This window comes from Garra rufa, chromosome 21, assembly GCF_049309525.1.
Source record: "Garra rufa chromosome 21, GarRuf1.0, whole genome shotgun sequence".
Taxonomy (NCBI): Eukaryota; Metazoa; Chordata; class Actinopteri; order Cypriniformes; family Cyprinidae; genus Garra; species Garra rufa.
In genome coordinates, this window is record NC_133381.1 from 11,278,631 (window position 1) to 11,295,627 (window position 16,997).

General features: G+C 38.1%; 1 protein-coding gene across 2 annotated transcripts in view; it reads left to right on the forward strand.

The window, feature by feature from the left end:
• The window catches only part of LOC141295457 (zinc finger MYM-type protein 4), a 37,033-nt gene extending 31,859 nt beyond the window's left edge, over positions 1–5,174 (forward strand). For both annotated transcript variants that reach the window (XM_073826664.1, XM_073826665.1), the window contains exons 27-29: positions 2,775–3,023; positions 3,145–3,268; positions 4,624–5,174. In XM_073826664.1, coding sequence (XP_073682765.1) covers positions 2,775–3,023; positions 3,145–3,268; positions 4,624–4,834 — 584 coding nt within the window. In that variant the 3' untranslated portion in view covers positions 4,835–5,174. The remainder of the gene's footprint in view (positions 1–2,774; positions 3,024–3,144; positions 3,269–4,623) is intronic.
• The last annotated feature ends 11,823 nt before the right edge of the window (positions 5,175–16,997 follow it).

Sequence of the window (16,997 nt, forward strand, 5' to 3'; positions counted from 1 at the left end):
CATTAATAAGCACACCCTTTACTTATTTGTATGCACACTAGCATATGAGAGTCTAAATTATTATATGTAAAACTGATTAGCTTACCGTAAAATATGCATTACTCCAAACAAAAATGTTTTAAATTGCATTTTTGTAGTTATATTGTTGTGCATAGTTTGACATCATTTCAGTTGAGAGACTAAGGCCGCGTTCACACTTGGCTTCTTTTTTCAAACTGCCAGCGTCTGTTTTACATTCTAATCCTATGGAGTAAACCGTGTTTTCAAAAAAGTCCTGAGCGCTTTTTTTAAACGCCACCGCCGGCGTCTTTTTCTGCAGCTCAGAGCGTCTTTTCAAGTTGAAAAAAGTTTAACTTTTCTGAAGAAAACGCCCCACGTCAAGCGCTTTTTTGAGATCTGACCAATGACAAGCGAGCAGCTAGACTTGTCGTTTCTATAACAACAAGAAAAATGGGAAAGGTGCCGTTTTATAGACTTTTATTTTATTGTTGTGAACCGGATTCGCCTCCCCGTTATCTTCAAAAACCAACGTGCAGCATTGCTAGCTTCTTGAGCCGCACATCGATATGTACAGTAGAGCCGTTGAGCTTCAGGCGTCCCTTTTTCGAGTCCCGGCTCGCAGACCTTTCCCGATCCAGTCCCCCCTCTTTCTCTCCCACTTTGCTTCCTGTCTAAATACTGTCCTATCAAATAAAAGTCAAAAATGTCAAAAAAGAAAACAGCCAGCTTCCTTTTTTATTGACATTTCTGCTCCAACAGGCTACGGTTGCTGCTGTTGTTATAGCAACAAAAAGACGCCCTCTGCTGCAAAACGCGTCCAGATTTTTTTGTAACTAAAAAAGCGAGCCTGTCAACTTTTTCTTGTCAAAAAAGACGCCAAGTGTGAACACGGCATAAGGGGCCGTTCACATGTAGCGTCTTTTGCGCGCTCAAGTTCGTTATTTCAAATGTAGACGCGCGGCTTGCGCGCGCATAATGGAAGCAACGCGGTCGCGACGCGCACGCGGAGCAACGCGCTCGTTTTTTCCAGGCGCGTCCGCGCCGCATCGAGATAAAAACATCTCAACTTTTCAGAATGCCGCAAGCGCACCGCAGGTCATGTGACATGAGCCAACCAATCAGCTTCCTCACGTTTTTCCGTTACATTGAAACCTCAGCAGAAACATAGAGGAGCAGCTAATCATTGTGGTCCAGGGATTTCCTGAACTGATTTGTCAAGCCCATTATTTTGACGCTAATAGAAGAAACAATGCATGGAGACGCATAGGCTTGGCGTTAGAGCGCAGCTGACGGTTGCTTAGAAACGGCAGACGCTTCTGGAGCGCAAGCGATTTGTTGATAAGGAAGAAAGCGGCGCGCCTAGCATTTTCCACGCGTTTTTAGGTGCGACATGTGAACGGCCCCTAAATTAATTATTTTTGCTTTCAAAAATTACATATTTTTAAATACATCTGAACCAGTGTTGTTTTAGTATCATTAAGATGCCAATATCATTTTTATTTTTGTATTTTATTTTATTTTTGTTTCTTTTATTTTAATTTTAGTTAAAGTTTTAGTAATTTTATTGTTTTTTAATTTCAGTTTATTATTTTACTACAGTAAATTAAATATGTTTTCTTGGCAACATTAATTCATTACTTTATTTTTATTTATTTTAGTTTAGTTACTATATCTCTATAACAACCCCGAAACTGAATTGAAATTGACTAGTGAAAAATATAAAAGCTCTGACTAGTTAAAAAATGTGAGAAACTTAAGTGTGATGATGTGTAAGCATTAAAAAATATAATCTTCCTACTTTTTTAAATTGATGAAAACTGACATAAATTGTATTTATAATGTTAATAAATGTTTATTTCAAATAATGCTATTCTTTTAAACATATTTTTAAATATACACTACCAGTATTTTTTAGATGTTTTTTTTAAATGTCCCTCGCCTCACCAAGCCTGAATTTATTTGATTCAAACTACAGCAAAAGTAGTAATATTGTGATTTTTTTTTACTATTTAAAACAACTATTTGAATATATTTTAAAATGTAATATTATTCCTGTGATTACTAAATTCCTGTGATTCCTGTGATCAAAGCTAAATTTTCAGCATCATTACTCCAGTCTTTAGCGTCACATGATCTTTCAGAAATCATTCTAATATGCTGATTTGCTGTTCAAGAAACATTCTTTTTATTATTATCAGTATTTAAAACAATTGAGTGCAATTTTTCAGGATTCTTTGATGAATAGAAAGTTCAGAAGAACAGCATTTATTTGAAATAGACATGCTTTGGAACATTATAAATGTCTTTATCATCACCTTTGCTCAATTTAAAGCATCCTTGCTAAATAAAAGTTTTGATTTCTGTAATTTCTTTCCCCCACCCCCAAAAAATCTTTCAGATAAATTCTATCTGAAAGAAATTATAGAAACCTGAAAAAATCTACTCAACTGTTTTCAGCATCATAATAAATGTTTTTGAGCAGCAAATCAGAATATAAGAATGATTTCTGAAGGATTATGTGACTGGAGTAATGATCCTAAAATTCAGCTTTGAAATCACAGGAAGAAATTACATTTTAAAATATATTCAAATATATTTAAATTCATTTTTTGCTGTACTTTGGATCAAATTAATGCAGGCTTGGTGAAAAACATTTAAAAAATCTACCCAACCCCAAACCTTTTTTTGTCCCTGCTACAAGATTTAAAAGATTACACTCTTATTGTGAATAGGCTTTTAAGGCGATTATGACATCTGCTTTTCTGTTTCTTCAGGGTACATACACTCACGAGTTGAGGAGGAGTATCTTTGGGAATGTAAGCAGTTGGGCGCTCTGTCTCCCATTGTTCTGCTCAACACGCTGCTGTTTTTTGGAGCCAAGCTGCTCAACCTCAAAACGGTTGAAGAGCATCAACGCCTTGCGTTCTCCAATGTCTCCCACTGCTCGAAAACAACCAAAAGTGGCGTGACCGCTTATCTTCGCTTCAAACTACCTAACAAGGAAGAGGAAAAAGACAAAAAAGGTGAGGGCTGTGCTGAAGAGGCAAAGACCACATAGTGTTTAAATCTTTACAGAGCTTCTGGTCACAAGAGTGTGCATCTGTGCTCATAATATTTCTTGTTTTGTGTTAATTGAACATCAAGCACCAGCTGGTAAAAGGAGGAGAGAGGAAGAGACGGTGGAAGAGGAGTTTTTGGAGATGCCTGAGAATGTGGAGAACCCCTTACGCTGTCCTGTCAGACTCTACGAGTTCTATCTCTCCAGATGGTAAGTGTTATTTTAAAGGGATAGTTCACTTAAAAATGAAAGTTGTCATAAAAAACGTTTACTATACCAGTCAAAATTTTTAAAACAATAAGATTTTTAATATTTTTAAAGAATTCTCTTCTGCTCACCAAGCCTGCATTTATTTGATACAAAGTACAGTAAAATATTTTTACTATTTAAAATAACTTCTTTCTATTTGAATATATTTTAAAATGTAATTTATTCCTGTGATTTCAAAGTTGAATTTTTAGCATCATTACTCCAGTCTTCAGTGTCACACGATCCTTCATAAATCATTCTAATATTCTGATTTGCTTCTCAAAAAACATTTTTATTATTATTGTTGAGAACAGCTGAGTAGAATTTTTTCAGGTTTCGTTGATGAATAGAAAGTTCAGAATAACAGCATTTATCTGAAAAGTAACTTTATAAATGTTACATCCATCCCAAGTGTTAATATCTATAATTTCTTTCCCAAAAAATTATACTGACTCTAAGCTTTTGAATTGTATAGTGTATAATGTCACAAAAGCTTTTTATTTCAGATGAATGCTGATCTTTAAATCTTTCTATTCATCAAAGAATCAACAAACTACTATCAATAACTCAATAAATTACATGTTAAAATATATTCAAATAGAACGTATTTTAAATAGTAAAAATATTTCACAATATTACAGTTTTTGCTGTACTTTGGATCAAATAAATAGAGGCTTGGTGAGCAGATTCTTCTTTCAAAAAACATTTAAAATCTTACTGTTCAAATACTTTTGACTGGTAGCGTGTTATTCCAACCTTGTATTTACATGTTTTCAATAAAAATGAAATGCTAGGCTGAATGCGTTAAGCCAAAATCAGTTTTTTTTTGTAATTGTAAAATAAAACTAAATCTAATAAAAATTGTTTTCAGATATTTAAAATTAAAATGACTAAAACTGAAATAAAAACTAACAGCTTATAACACAGTACAACTAAGATTAAAAAAAACTATAATGACAAATAATATTTGACTTTTATGACTCTTTAAACATGCTTTTTACCCTACTTTTTAGAGCTCCCTTTCATTTATTAATTTGCTTGGATTTTCTGCCTTCCATCTCATTTTTGGTTTCACAGAAGAATGAAAATAACACTAATTTGAAATTTTGGAGTGAACTATTCATTTAGTGTAGTTTATTACTCTCTTCCTTCTTATATCACGCTTTTGTAATTTTTTTGAGACTTGATTTGAATTAGAATTATGCAGATCGTCGAATGACACAGCTTGAGTTTTGCACACAAAATGAGCTTCATTCAAATTGTTCTTGCTAGAAGGAGAATAACTTTATAACGCTCATTCTCTTGTATATCCACAGCTCAAACTCCGTGAAGCAGCGTCCAGATCTTTTCTACTTGCAGCCCGAGTCCTCCTGCCACCCCAGCAGCCCTGTGTGGTACTCAGCCCAGCCATTGGATAGCACCATGATGGAGAGCATGCTCACACGTATCCTAGCTATACGAGACATTCACCTGGACTCTAAGCATCAGCAAAAGTACCTGGACTCATCAGATGAAGAAAGCTCTTAATGAAAACCGAAAAAACCTTGAGTACTTTAAAGAAGAGCTAACATAAAAAAAAACATCAAGACATTTGATGACATCTACATATTACTTTTATTCAGATGGGAATGGAATACAAACAGAAATGAAAGAAAATGAAATTGTGCACAAGCTCAACAGACATTCCTTAAGTCATTTATTCTATCATGAATGTTACTGAAAATGAAATTCGAAGGGAATTGTTTGGTTTTTAGTCACAGTAGATATTGTTTCTCAGTATTTAGTATTATTTAGTGAAAGCTTTTTAAGTTTCAACATTCATCATGTCATTGTTGGTAACCTTTGAAAATATATATGAATTCTCAGATGTGTGACTGGTTTACTTTGATAAGATTTACCAGGGTTGCCCTTGATTTTAACCTGTGTTCTGCACAATGACTACCTTTTCATTTATTGACATTTATGTTATACTACAGGGCCGTTGAATGCTTGAATCTGACGAACGTTCTAAGGTGTGCATTATTTTCAGGGAAATAGTGATGGGTCGTTCTTGAACGATTCGTTCATTTTGAACGAATCTTTAATGTGACTCGGAAAGAACGAGTCGCCTCGGGGAGTGATTCGTTCCGTCGCGCATGCGCAATTGCGCCGGAGCTAATCATAGACTGAAGACCCAGGTAAACAATGAATTAATCTTTTCTGTTTCTAATAGCTTTTGTCTTGTTTGTAGTGTGATCGACGTTTGTATAAGCAGTACATGTGTTATGGAAGTAACACGTAGCTTTTTAATTATATTTTGGTAAAATTAACGAAATGACTCGAAAAAAGATTAGTTCATTTTGCTGAACGAGACTCAAAGATCTGAGTCAGTAAAATGATCCGAACTTTCCATCACTACAGGGAAACGCAAGGCGAACGTAGTTCCAGGCAGCTCTTGACCATATCCATATCACTTCGCCACATGATTTCAGTTATTTCAAAGGTCCTTACAGACTAAAACAGCAAAATAACCAAAACCCACATCGACACAGGCCAAACAAAGAAATACAGTAAACAATTGGGATAAAAACGACAGATTATTTCCATGTTTTTGCCACAAAATTACTTTTGTGTACGGAAAGCACATACTCTATTTCTCCCACTCTCTCCTCACAGACGCACACACATACACACGTTAGCATAAGCGCTAATGTTGTTAGCGATGATTTGACAATTAACAACTTAAAAACTGCATGACGTTTGTCACAAGCAAGGTAACACCAGCAATGTTTCTGAAGAAAAGTAACTTACAGTTTCACTATTAGAGACGCTGCTGCCGATCACTTTTGACAGACACACAGGCTCAGAGAGGTAATTTACCAGCTTAATCTCTCTCTCTCTCTCACTCTCACTGTCTGTCTTCCTGTTTTTCTGTCTGTCTAAAAACTTAAATATTAACTGCATTAGTCTGCTATGCTACTGCTGAAGTGGTTAGTAGGTCTAAAATTACATTTTGGAATTACCAACTGAGACATTGGATGAGCTGCATAAGAAATTAATCCGTTATTTATTAGATTTATTATAAATATATTATACTACAGGGCCGTTGAATGCTTGAATCTCATTGGCTGACGAACGTTCTAATGGTGTGCATTATTCTCAGGGAAACGCACGGCGAACAGGCAGCTCTTGACCGCATTACATGTCTATATCACTGAGCCACACATTTCAGTTATTTCAAAGGTCCACTCCTTACAGCCCATAACAGCAAAATAACCAAAACCCACAATGACACTGGCCAAACTAATAAACACAGTAAAGAAAAAATATTACGTTTTATTATGTACGGAAAGCACAAACTCTATTTATCTCGCTCTCTCTCCCTCACAGACTCACACACATAACTTACAGTTAACAATCGCATTAGCATTCGCGCTAATGTTGTTAACTCTGCTCTGACGATTAACAACTTAAAAACCACATGACAGTTCTCACACGCGAGGTAACAAAGGCCTGAGAGAGGTAATTTACGAGTTTAACTCTCTCTCCCTCTCTCTTTCTGACTGTCTGCTTGTCTGTCTCAACTTCATTACTAACTGCATTAGTTTGCTATCAACGGCTCAAGCGTCGTTACTAGGTCTAAAATGACATAACTAATTGTCCTTAAAACGCTTTGAATTAATTAAAGTGTTTTAAGGACAAAAACCGGATAAATACCTTGAAATATATCATCTGATGATGTCTTGAGGTGTGGTAACCGTAGTATAAGCGGAATAATGGACTTCGGTCCGTTAAATTCTTAGAAAATAATGCACACACTTCGGGGTGGGTAAATTATTAGGAATTTTTTATTGTACAAAATGTACAGATAATTTACTCATCCCGTGTCATCCAAGATGTTTATGTCTTTCTTTCTTCAGTCATAGAGAAATTGGTTTTTGAGGAAAACATTTCAGGATTTCTCTCCATATAGTGAACTTCTATGGTGCTCATGAGTTTGAACTTCCAAAATGCAGCTTTAACGATCCCAGCCGAGGAATCGTCTTATCTAGTGGAACGATCTGTTATTTTCACCAAAAAAAGAAGAAAATATTTATATACTTTTTATCTTCAAATGCTTGTCTTGTCTAGCTCTGAGTGTACCCTGCATATTCTGGTTCAAGACGAGTATGTCGAAAAACTTCAAAATCGCCCTACATCGCTGTTTTACCTTTTTTTGTAAAGGGTGTTTGATATTTGTACCTTCACTTTGTAAACACTGGGTCAGTACTTCTGCAGCGAGGACGGTTTTGAAGTTGGAGGAGAAAATGAGATGGGAGTTTTTCAACATACCCTAACTGTCTTGAATCAGAATACACAGAGTACACGCAGATCTAGACAAGACGAGCATTTGAGATTAAAAAGTATATAAAATGTAATTTTTTTTTTTTTTTTCGTTTCGTTAGATACTGTAAGACCCTTCTTCCTCGGCTGGGATCGTTTAGAGCCCTTTGAAGCTGCATTTAAACTGTATTTTGGAAGTTCAAACTCGCGGGCACCATAGAAGTCCACTATATGGTTTTCTGCAAAAACCTACATTTCTTTTTCGACTGAAAGACAGACATGAACATCTTAGATAACACAGGAGTGTATAAATCCCATTCTGAGAGCATTTTAATGGACAATAATTTGTATATCCCCATGTGTATAAGATGCACCGAACAAAAAGGCAATTTTGAATGTTTGTATATGCTGAAATCATTTTTTTTTTCTAGACCACAGACGTACAAGAACAGATGGCCTCAAAGCTAATACATGCCCTAAAAGCTCCGATTTTGATTTCACTTGGTCTTTAAGAAACAGATATTTTAAAAAAGTACTTTTTCTGACAGTCAAGACCTTGCGTGGTTTCTGTAATTAGGTGTCTCGCTTGTAGAAAATCTGTTAATGCAACATTTATGAGTGTGATGCATTCATGGAGTCAAAGTGTCGTGTCTCAGTCAATAGAGGGCAGTCCTGCTTTGTTAGTTCAAGTGACAGGACCTTGACAGGGCAACAATGGGGAATCAAATAAGCAATGTTTAGCCACATGATTATGCTGATATTTGCACAGATAGATGCAGCGCCAGCCTACGATGTAAAGCCAATTGTCATTCGCTACCATGGTAACAGAGACAAGAGCTGTTGCTTGTGCTTCACACTGGATTCTGAATGTGCTGCTGCTGTTGTGAATCATGCAGTTCAGATATGAAAAGCACTTATATGGATATATGCATCTGCTTTTAGTAATGCAATTATTGTCTGACTTAACCTGAACGTCCCACATTCAATTTAGCCTTGCACTGACTTTCAGCATCCCCTGGCTATCGTAAGGGGAGCAATATATAAGTGAGCCAGCTGAACTATTTATATCTACAGTCGTTAAAGGGCAAATGCTGATCACTATATCTTCTACAAATTGTTCGTACGTGTACAATTGGTCACGGCGGACAGAAAGATAACGCATCTCAGGGACAGATCACGTTTATATTGCCTGTTCAAAAAGAGTGTGTGGGCGTGCTCCGGGCAGATGAGGTGTGATTCGAGAGGGTTCGAGAGTGTGTGGGAGAGAGAAGTACAACAAAGACTGGCAATCTGGCAGTGCATGACTGAATCGTCGTTTGGAAAATGCACAATGTCAAACTTTGATTTTTAAAAGCTGTTTAATTTAGAAGAGGCTCTTATTTACACAGATCAGACAAGGGTATTGGCAAATGCAGATTGCGTCTGATGAAAATCTAAGCCATCTTATTAGAGGTCAAACCAAATTGAGATAAAAGTGACTGAAAGGAAATGAAATGAGCGAGGCAAAAAAAGTCCTAAGCTCCCGATAAGTGCTAAAGCCCTGAAGCAGCCTCAAAACTCAGGGGAGGGAGCTGAGAGAGTGATAGTGAGGCAGTAAGAGAGAGGAGGGAGAGAAAGAGAGAAAGAGCTGCCGTTGGTGTTGAAATAAGAGGCTATTTATCAAACCAACTGTGTTTCTGTGTGACGAAGGACAAGAGTCTGAGAGCTGCAAGATAATGCTGGAATACAGACTGGATACCTGGATTCCTGTACACTCTACACACCTGGACCACCGGTGCACAAGGGACTTGGACCAACCATCTGTCATCCTGCGATGCTTTGATTGCTAGAGTTACGTCAGTGATTAACAACATGAAGAGAGGCAAGAGGCAAAGAGACCATGGAGAAGTGTTATGTCACATTTGAATGAGATAGAGAAGTGAGTTCTTGCTCTAATGCTGTGCATTTTTGAAGTGTAAAGATGCTGCCTCAGGAGAACGGGAGCTCTAAATATGGAACAGAACTGCTTATATCTGGCTAAACGAAGGGGATAGACATACATACAGCTTCATGTCAGTTTCTAAATGAAAAGCTACCCTGTTTACATGGATTTGTAAAGCTAACTGACTCACAAAGTTGCTTCCTTCCCACTTGATGTTGCCGTCAAACTGTACGTTTTGAATTTTCATTTTCAGTGGAGATACTGAAGCCACTTCTTGAGTATCTAACCACTTGCCATCACCAGAAGACCAGTAAGTTTTGTAAAGTATTTTGATTAAATCAAAAATGTCTGTCTCCTGTAATTGCTAAGAAGACCTGGTACACATGCTCTGGAAATGTCATGCTATAGACTTCTGTAGGATTGTACTGGAGGTCGTATAGAAGGCCATCGTCAAGAAGTGACACAATGGGAAAGCCATTAAGCCGTCCCGGCTGCTTACGGCAGAGCCCTTGTTGTTCAAAAAAAGGGGATGATAGAGAGGGGTACAACGAAGATGGGTACATCCCTCAACGCTCCATTTATGACACAATGTGTATCAACGAACAGATCGACCACAGTTCGGCACACAGCACTCTGGGTTCGAGAAGGGGTCGAGAAACTGATTTCTCCAGCAATGGTTCTCTGGGAGCAGGTGGAGATATGTTTGACACAAGGTCTTCTGTACTAGCCAGCAGTGGGCGAAAACTGGATGAGAGGTTCATTTTTGATTCTCTGAAATTGGCAAATGATGAGCTAAGCAAGTCACCGAGAGCATTTGTGAGGTCGGCATCCCCAAGCGTATCCTGCAGCTCTGCTCCAAGCGGATCCATGAACAAGCGGATACATCATCAGGAAAGTGGCAAGAAGGACAACCTCTGCCGGCACTCCTGGAAGGTTTTGTCTCCACCGAAGTTCCCAGAAACATATGAACTCTCCCCAGGAGAAAAGACCTACTTAAATCCAGGAGTTGCCTTCTTTCCAAACAGCTTCACCTCCCCACAGATTTCACCCTTTTCCAGTTCCCCTTTCTCCACTGGTACGCATACACCTTCGGTGTTCTTCTCTCCCTCTCCATTGCCCTACCATCAGCAGTTCAACAGACAGTCTTTGCCCATACACCCATCTTCACCAAGACCACCTCTGTCAGAGTTATCAGTAAGTGCCCTGATGTGTGGTCAAGAAGACCAGGACAAAATAGAGATTGGCCAAGGTATGAGGGACAATGGGGGCATGGGAAAAGATAACCTGTTTCTGACTTTCAAACCCCAGAACATTGAGCCTGAGAAAGAACTGCCTCCAACCACTCCAGAACCTGAAACTGAAACTGACACTACGCCCCTTCTGCGCTCCCAAACATCAAAAAGACCTGCCGTTTCCCCAACGCCAATGGAGTCCACCTGGCCTCGGCGACTGATCGGAAGAAGGAGGACAGTAAGACAAGGTGGTGCAGAACATAACCTCCCAATTCTTCCGCCACTACCCTCTCTGCTAATCCGAAGTGTCTCCGACAAAAAGACCATTCCACGTCTTTCACCATTTCCTGAGCACCAGGGAAATGTTGATGGACAGCTCGGCAAGTCTACATTAACAAGAGATTTGAAAGATTGCTCTCTACAAGAGTGGAAGCTCCTGCGGGAGCAAGAGGAACGTAAAGCAGAAGCTTCCAAAATTGAGAGTGTGATTGAGGAAGCTTTCGAAGAAGAGAGAAAAATGCTACTCATACCAGAGAGCATTGAGCCAGGCATTGAAAACACCACTCTCGAATGTGAAGAAGAGAACTGGGAGGCTGTCTTAGAGATGGTTAATTCACTTTGGGATGAGTCTTGGAATGAAGACTTGCAAAGTGTTGGCTCTCTAAGGCGCTGGCCTCTTTTACACCCTCCATCAGGGTTTGGCGGCTCACAAGCTCCGTCAGGTACTAGCTCAGAACTGGGCGCTGAAGACATGTTGGAGATTGAGCGAATGAACCGAGAGGTAGTGGAAAGCCAAGATGATGACGAACCACAATTTCAGTACAGTTTACAAACATGTGAAGGTAATGTTGTTGTGACTCAGCCAGGGAGCCTTAAACTTGCTCGTGAAAAGATCCCAACTAGTTTAGACCTTGCCACCATTAACGCCCAAATGGGAAGCAAATATGGCCATAGCGAGTCGCCAGATTCTAACCTGACGCTAGATTCAGACTCGAGTGGTGTCTACATGTCAAATCCTAGCCAGACCAGTAGAGAGGACATCACTTCTGATAATGACAGAGCTATGTCAGATCTTGGAAGCATTACATCTCTTAGTCAGGGGGAAGAGGGAAAAGTCGATGTCAGAAAGACTGGGACATACTCTTCAATTCCGAAAGCGAATACACTGGCAACTTTTAACAAAAAAGATCCCTCTGGGATGAGAGCTCATAGCATAGAGCTAGGAAGGCAAGCATTTTGTAAAGAGATCACAACCAAAGCTACAGAATTAAAAGCACGCTTGAAACCAGTGGACACCAGATCTAAAACCCAAGAGATTCATAACACTGTGAACACATCGAATACTGATGTGCCTTTACCGCTGTCCCCCTCCAAACATGAGGATAAACAAACGCTATTAGTCAAGAGCGATGCAGATCCGTTTGTTGCCACAGATAGTTTTGTCTACCTGGCAGTGTCAGTGCTACCCCCAACCACACAAGAAAGCATCAAGACCAAACCTGCATTGGAGGAGCCACCACCTCCTACTTCCTTCGCCAAACCTTGCCCTTACCCTGACGAATGTGACTTCCTCTCTACAGATAGTTTTGTTTACTTGGCTGCTCCTGACTGCCACCTGCTGGTTACTGAGGGACATTCGGTATATGATTCTGAATCGGAGGACAGCGGTTCTAAGGCGGACTTTGTTCTGGCTTCTGCCGTAGGAGGAGATAGCGATTGGGACTCAGACCTGACTGATTCTGAAGCCGAGCCAAACTCTTCCAAACCTGCGTGGGACTACTGGGAGGAGCTAGAGCAGGGGGTGCTGCAGGGGCTATTTGGCGAGGACCAATCAGATGCAGAGAAACTGCTCCATGGCAACCAAGCGCAGCAGATTTCCTGCCAGCCTGGGGAGTTGGCTGCTATTGTTGTACAGGAGAGAGCTGAGCTGGAAGAGGTGTCCTCACAGTACACACAGGGGGCAGAGACACACACTGAGGTGAAGTCTGTATCCTAACTCTTATTACTGCACTGGCAAACCTATTGTGTTAGAGCCCATTTAAGAATTCTAAACATCATAAACAGGTATTTTAGTTTTCGGTTTTCTTTCTTTCTCATTATTTAATAATGTACATATTATTTCCAAGTCGTGGCTCCAACATCCACCAGTATTCACAATAAAATTTGGATGTGTTCTTGATTGCAGTTTTGTTGAAGCACAGTTTAAGTCTCTCTTTCAAGCTGCATTTTTGTTCTTAAAGTTTATGTTATGGTGGAAAGCTTTATTGATTTCAATGTTATGTTGACCAGTATTTATGTTAAATGATAAGTCTGGCTATTAATAGGTGATCGTGGATGCAATATGACTATCAGAGATAGCATAGGAGCTTAAAATCTATTGCACACTAACATTATGTCAGTAATAGATACTCTATTTGCTATATGCCGTGTGCTCTGTATAACAATAATTAATGTTATATGTTACTGAGGTAATTTTAAAAGAACTGACTGTGATAATGTTCTGAATAGCAAATAGGTTGACCTCATCAATAAAGGAGCACATTTTATAGCACAAATAATGCTTAATATGCAGTAAAATGTGTGTGCTTAGCTCAGTTTATAAAGTTTAAATCCAGCAGGGAGTGTTGTTTCATCTTGCAAAGGAAATGCGTTTTGCCTGGGTTGTCAATAAATGAGATGTGGAGGATTGAAGTCTTCTTTTTGTCACATTTCTTAGCTGTTTACTTAGCATGCTTTTGGATAGCCTTCTCAGGCTCCACCCCCCTTTAGCCTCCTTTCCATCGCTCCATCTGTCTCATGGCCTATATATATATATGATTTCTCATGTGAATTATTTGGGATCAGAGTGAAGGAGCCTGAAATTCTGGTGGTGTTGTAGGGGCCACATGGGCTATTTTTAGTTAAATTAATTAGTTCAGTGTAAATGAGGCCAAACCGAATGCATTGTGTGCCAAGATAATACATAAGTGGGTCGAGTGTCAGCGAACACACTGTCTTCTGGTGTCTTTGCTGCTGGGATGCATGGGATTTTGCTGCCGCCCATCGATGTTCCTCGGTAGCCTACATTAGGCTCGTTTTGTTCCATCTGTTATGAATAATATGCATCAACAACGTCACTGTTGTTTCTGGGTCCAACCTAAATCTTTTGGCCTCAACTGAATTTCCTGCAGCAATGCATGACATGCATTCCCAGCACTATGGTATCTCGAGCTAGATTTCTTAGCAAGTTTGGAAAAACTCAAAATTTCATCTAATCATAATTTATTTAATAGTGTACTACTCTCTCTATATATCTGTATATGTGATATGTTTCTTTTATGCCAAATATCATTAGGATATTAAGTAAAGATCATGTTCCATGAAAATATTTTGTGCATTTCCTACCGTAAATATATCAAAACGTAATTTTTGATTAGTAATATGCATTGCTAAGGACAACTTTAAAGGCGATTTTCTCAATAGTATCTCGGCCAAATATTGTCCTATCCTAACAAACCACACATCAATGGAAAGCTTATTTATTCAGCTTTCAGTCTAAAATTTACCCTTATGACTGGTTTTGTGATTCAGGGTCACATATTTATATAGCAGAAAAAGTATGCTAATAGTGTGCTAATGTACTACTTAGCCATAATATTTGAAATAAACTGGCCCGACCCCACAGGACACTGAATTGGAATTACATAAAGCGAAAATCAACATGTTGTTACAGTTACACAACAACAAATGGGCAAGAACAGAAAGTTGGTCTAAGCTGCTTGTAAACTTGTAAGCTGCTTCATGTTGTTTGGTTCCATTTTAAAGATTTGGGGGTAAACTAAAGCATTCTTGGAAATGACATGTTCTTTCACCATGGTCAATGGACCAAGTTATATATTGTTTATATAATGTTTGTTGTATAATTTAGTGCTTGGACACTACTGTTCAAATGTATGCAGTTGGTAAGAATTTGTGACCTTGGACCACAAAACCATAAAGGTCATTTATTTAAAAAAAATAAATGAGATTTATACATAATATAAAGGCCTTTCCATTGATGTATGGCTTCTTAGGATAGGTCAATTTTTGGCTAAGATACAACAATTTGAAAATTTGGAATCTGAAATTAAAAATATTTAAAAATTTGTTCTGCAAATTTGTTGCAATGCATATTATTAACCAAAAATTAAGTTTTGATATTTTTATGGTAGGACATTTACAAAATATCTTTATGGAACATGATCTTTACATAATATGCTAATGATTTTTTCCATAAAAATTTTTTTTGACCCACACAATGGTTTTGCTACAAATATACCCAGGCTACTTAGAGCTGGTTTTGTGGTCCAGGGTCACATATTATACTTTCCAAAGCAGCATTTATTTGTTCAATATTACAGTAATATTTTTTTTTATAATATATTTTTTTATTTATAATATAATTTTTTTTTATTTAATTTTTTTTTTAAATAATTTTTTCAGTGTCACGTTATCCTTCAGAAATGATTGTATATGCTGATTATAAGCAATATTTCTTATTACTGTCACTGTTAAAACCAGTTATGCTGCTCAATATTTTTGTGAAAAGCATTATTTTTAAGAATATAAAGTTCAAAAGAAAGCATTTATTTAAAATAATTATTTGCAACAATGCAGCTGAAAAAGTCTTTCCCAAAACATCTATACATACGAATTTCTCTACGAAATATTGGAATAATTATGTTATTTAATTATTATGTTTCTGGAAATATCCAATATGTATTGTCAAATGCTATTTCCTTCAACTAATATTAAACTTACAGTCTGTTTCTGTTTGCTAATTTAAAGGAGACTTATTATGCCCCTTTTTACAAGACGTAATATAAGTCTATATATAGGTGCCTCCAGAATGTGTCTGTGAAGTTTCATCTTAAAATATGCCACAGATCATTTATTATATTATTTTGAAAATGCAGAAATATGCAATATATTATACGCAGAAATATTATTTTGAGTGAAAGCAGAAATACGCAGTTTTTGTGCAATGCTCTTTAAATGCAAATGAGCTGCTGCTCTCTGCCCCTTTTTCCAGAATAGAGCCACACCTTTACAGCTCATATCTTAGATACTCTGGCAAAAAAACATCTGTTTGGTTTTGATTAACATCCATACAGTGCAGAAATCATGCGTTTTAAACCATAATAGTTTAAACTTTTGATATAAGGTTTTCTGAGAGCACACATCCGAAGCACGCACACAGAAAGCGGCTGTCACACAACATGTGAGTACTAAACCAAGTTCTCTTTCATGTCTTACTGCGCTTTAACTGTCAAATACACACAAGTTTATGTTAAAAACATGCATGAGTTACAAAAACAGTCAGTTATGTATGTAAAGGGTGGCAGGAGTGTAATATACAGTAAATAAATCAATAAATCCACTGTTTTCTTGTCTCCTCTAAGGCTGGGACTCTAAATAGTGTTCTATGCTCATCTATGCAGCCAACGATAAAACCGTTAACATGCTATGCTGTTGTCATTTGTGAAAACAAAATGGCGGCGCCGTGGGTGGAAACCAAGTGCCGTACGAGTCCTGAAAAGTGAAGCCAAAATATTTCGATTGCCCCCGGTGGCTGGCTGCAGTATAGGTCATAAACCCCGCCCTCTCCATGTAACCTAATGGGACGTGAGCCAAAATAAATAATCGAATTACACTTCAAATAATTTTTTTTTTTCCAAAGATGGTTTTCATCATGTGAGATAGTTCTTATAATGCAGATTCATGTTCAGGTGTTCGTTTTTCTAATAAGTTTGCTTTTAGGTATTTAATGCTATAAAAACGGGGTGTGGTGTCATGATTGTGATCTTGCAATTAGGTCTACGGGAGTTTGGGCGGGATTTTGATACCGCGGCTCCGCCTCATGACACTGCTGCGCAGACTCTGGCTCCAAATGAATCTCTACCGCGCAGAATCTGGCTCCAAATGACGTAATTTCCCCCAAGATGGCAGCGGCCATATTGAGATGTATTGGCTTCACTTTTCTATAATGGAATGAAGCGGAGATGCGTTGTCCATCTTTTTTACAGTCTATGGTGGAAACGCACAGATTAAGTGGCGGAAATATTATAATAAGATCCCCTTTCTACATCACGAGGGACCGAAATTCGAGCGGCTCCTTTATTCACATGCTTGCAAAGAAACGCTTATCTGGGTTGTCCTTTTTCACGTTTTCTAGGTTGGTAGACACACAAAGGACCCGTTTATAGCACTTAAACAC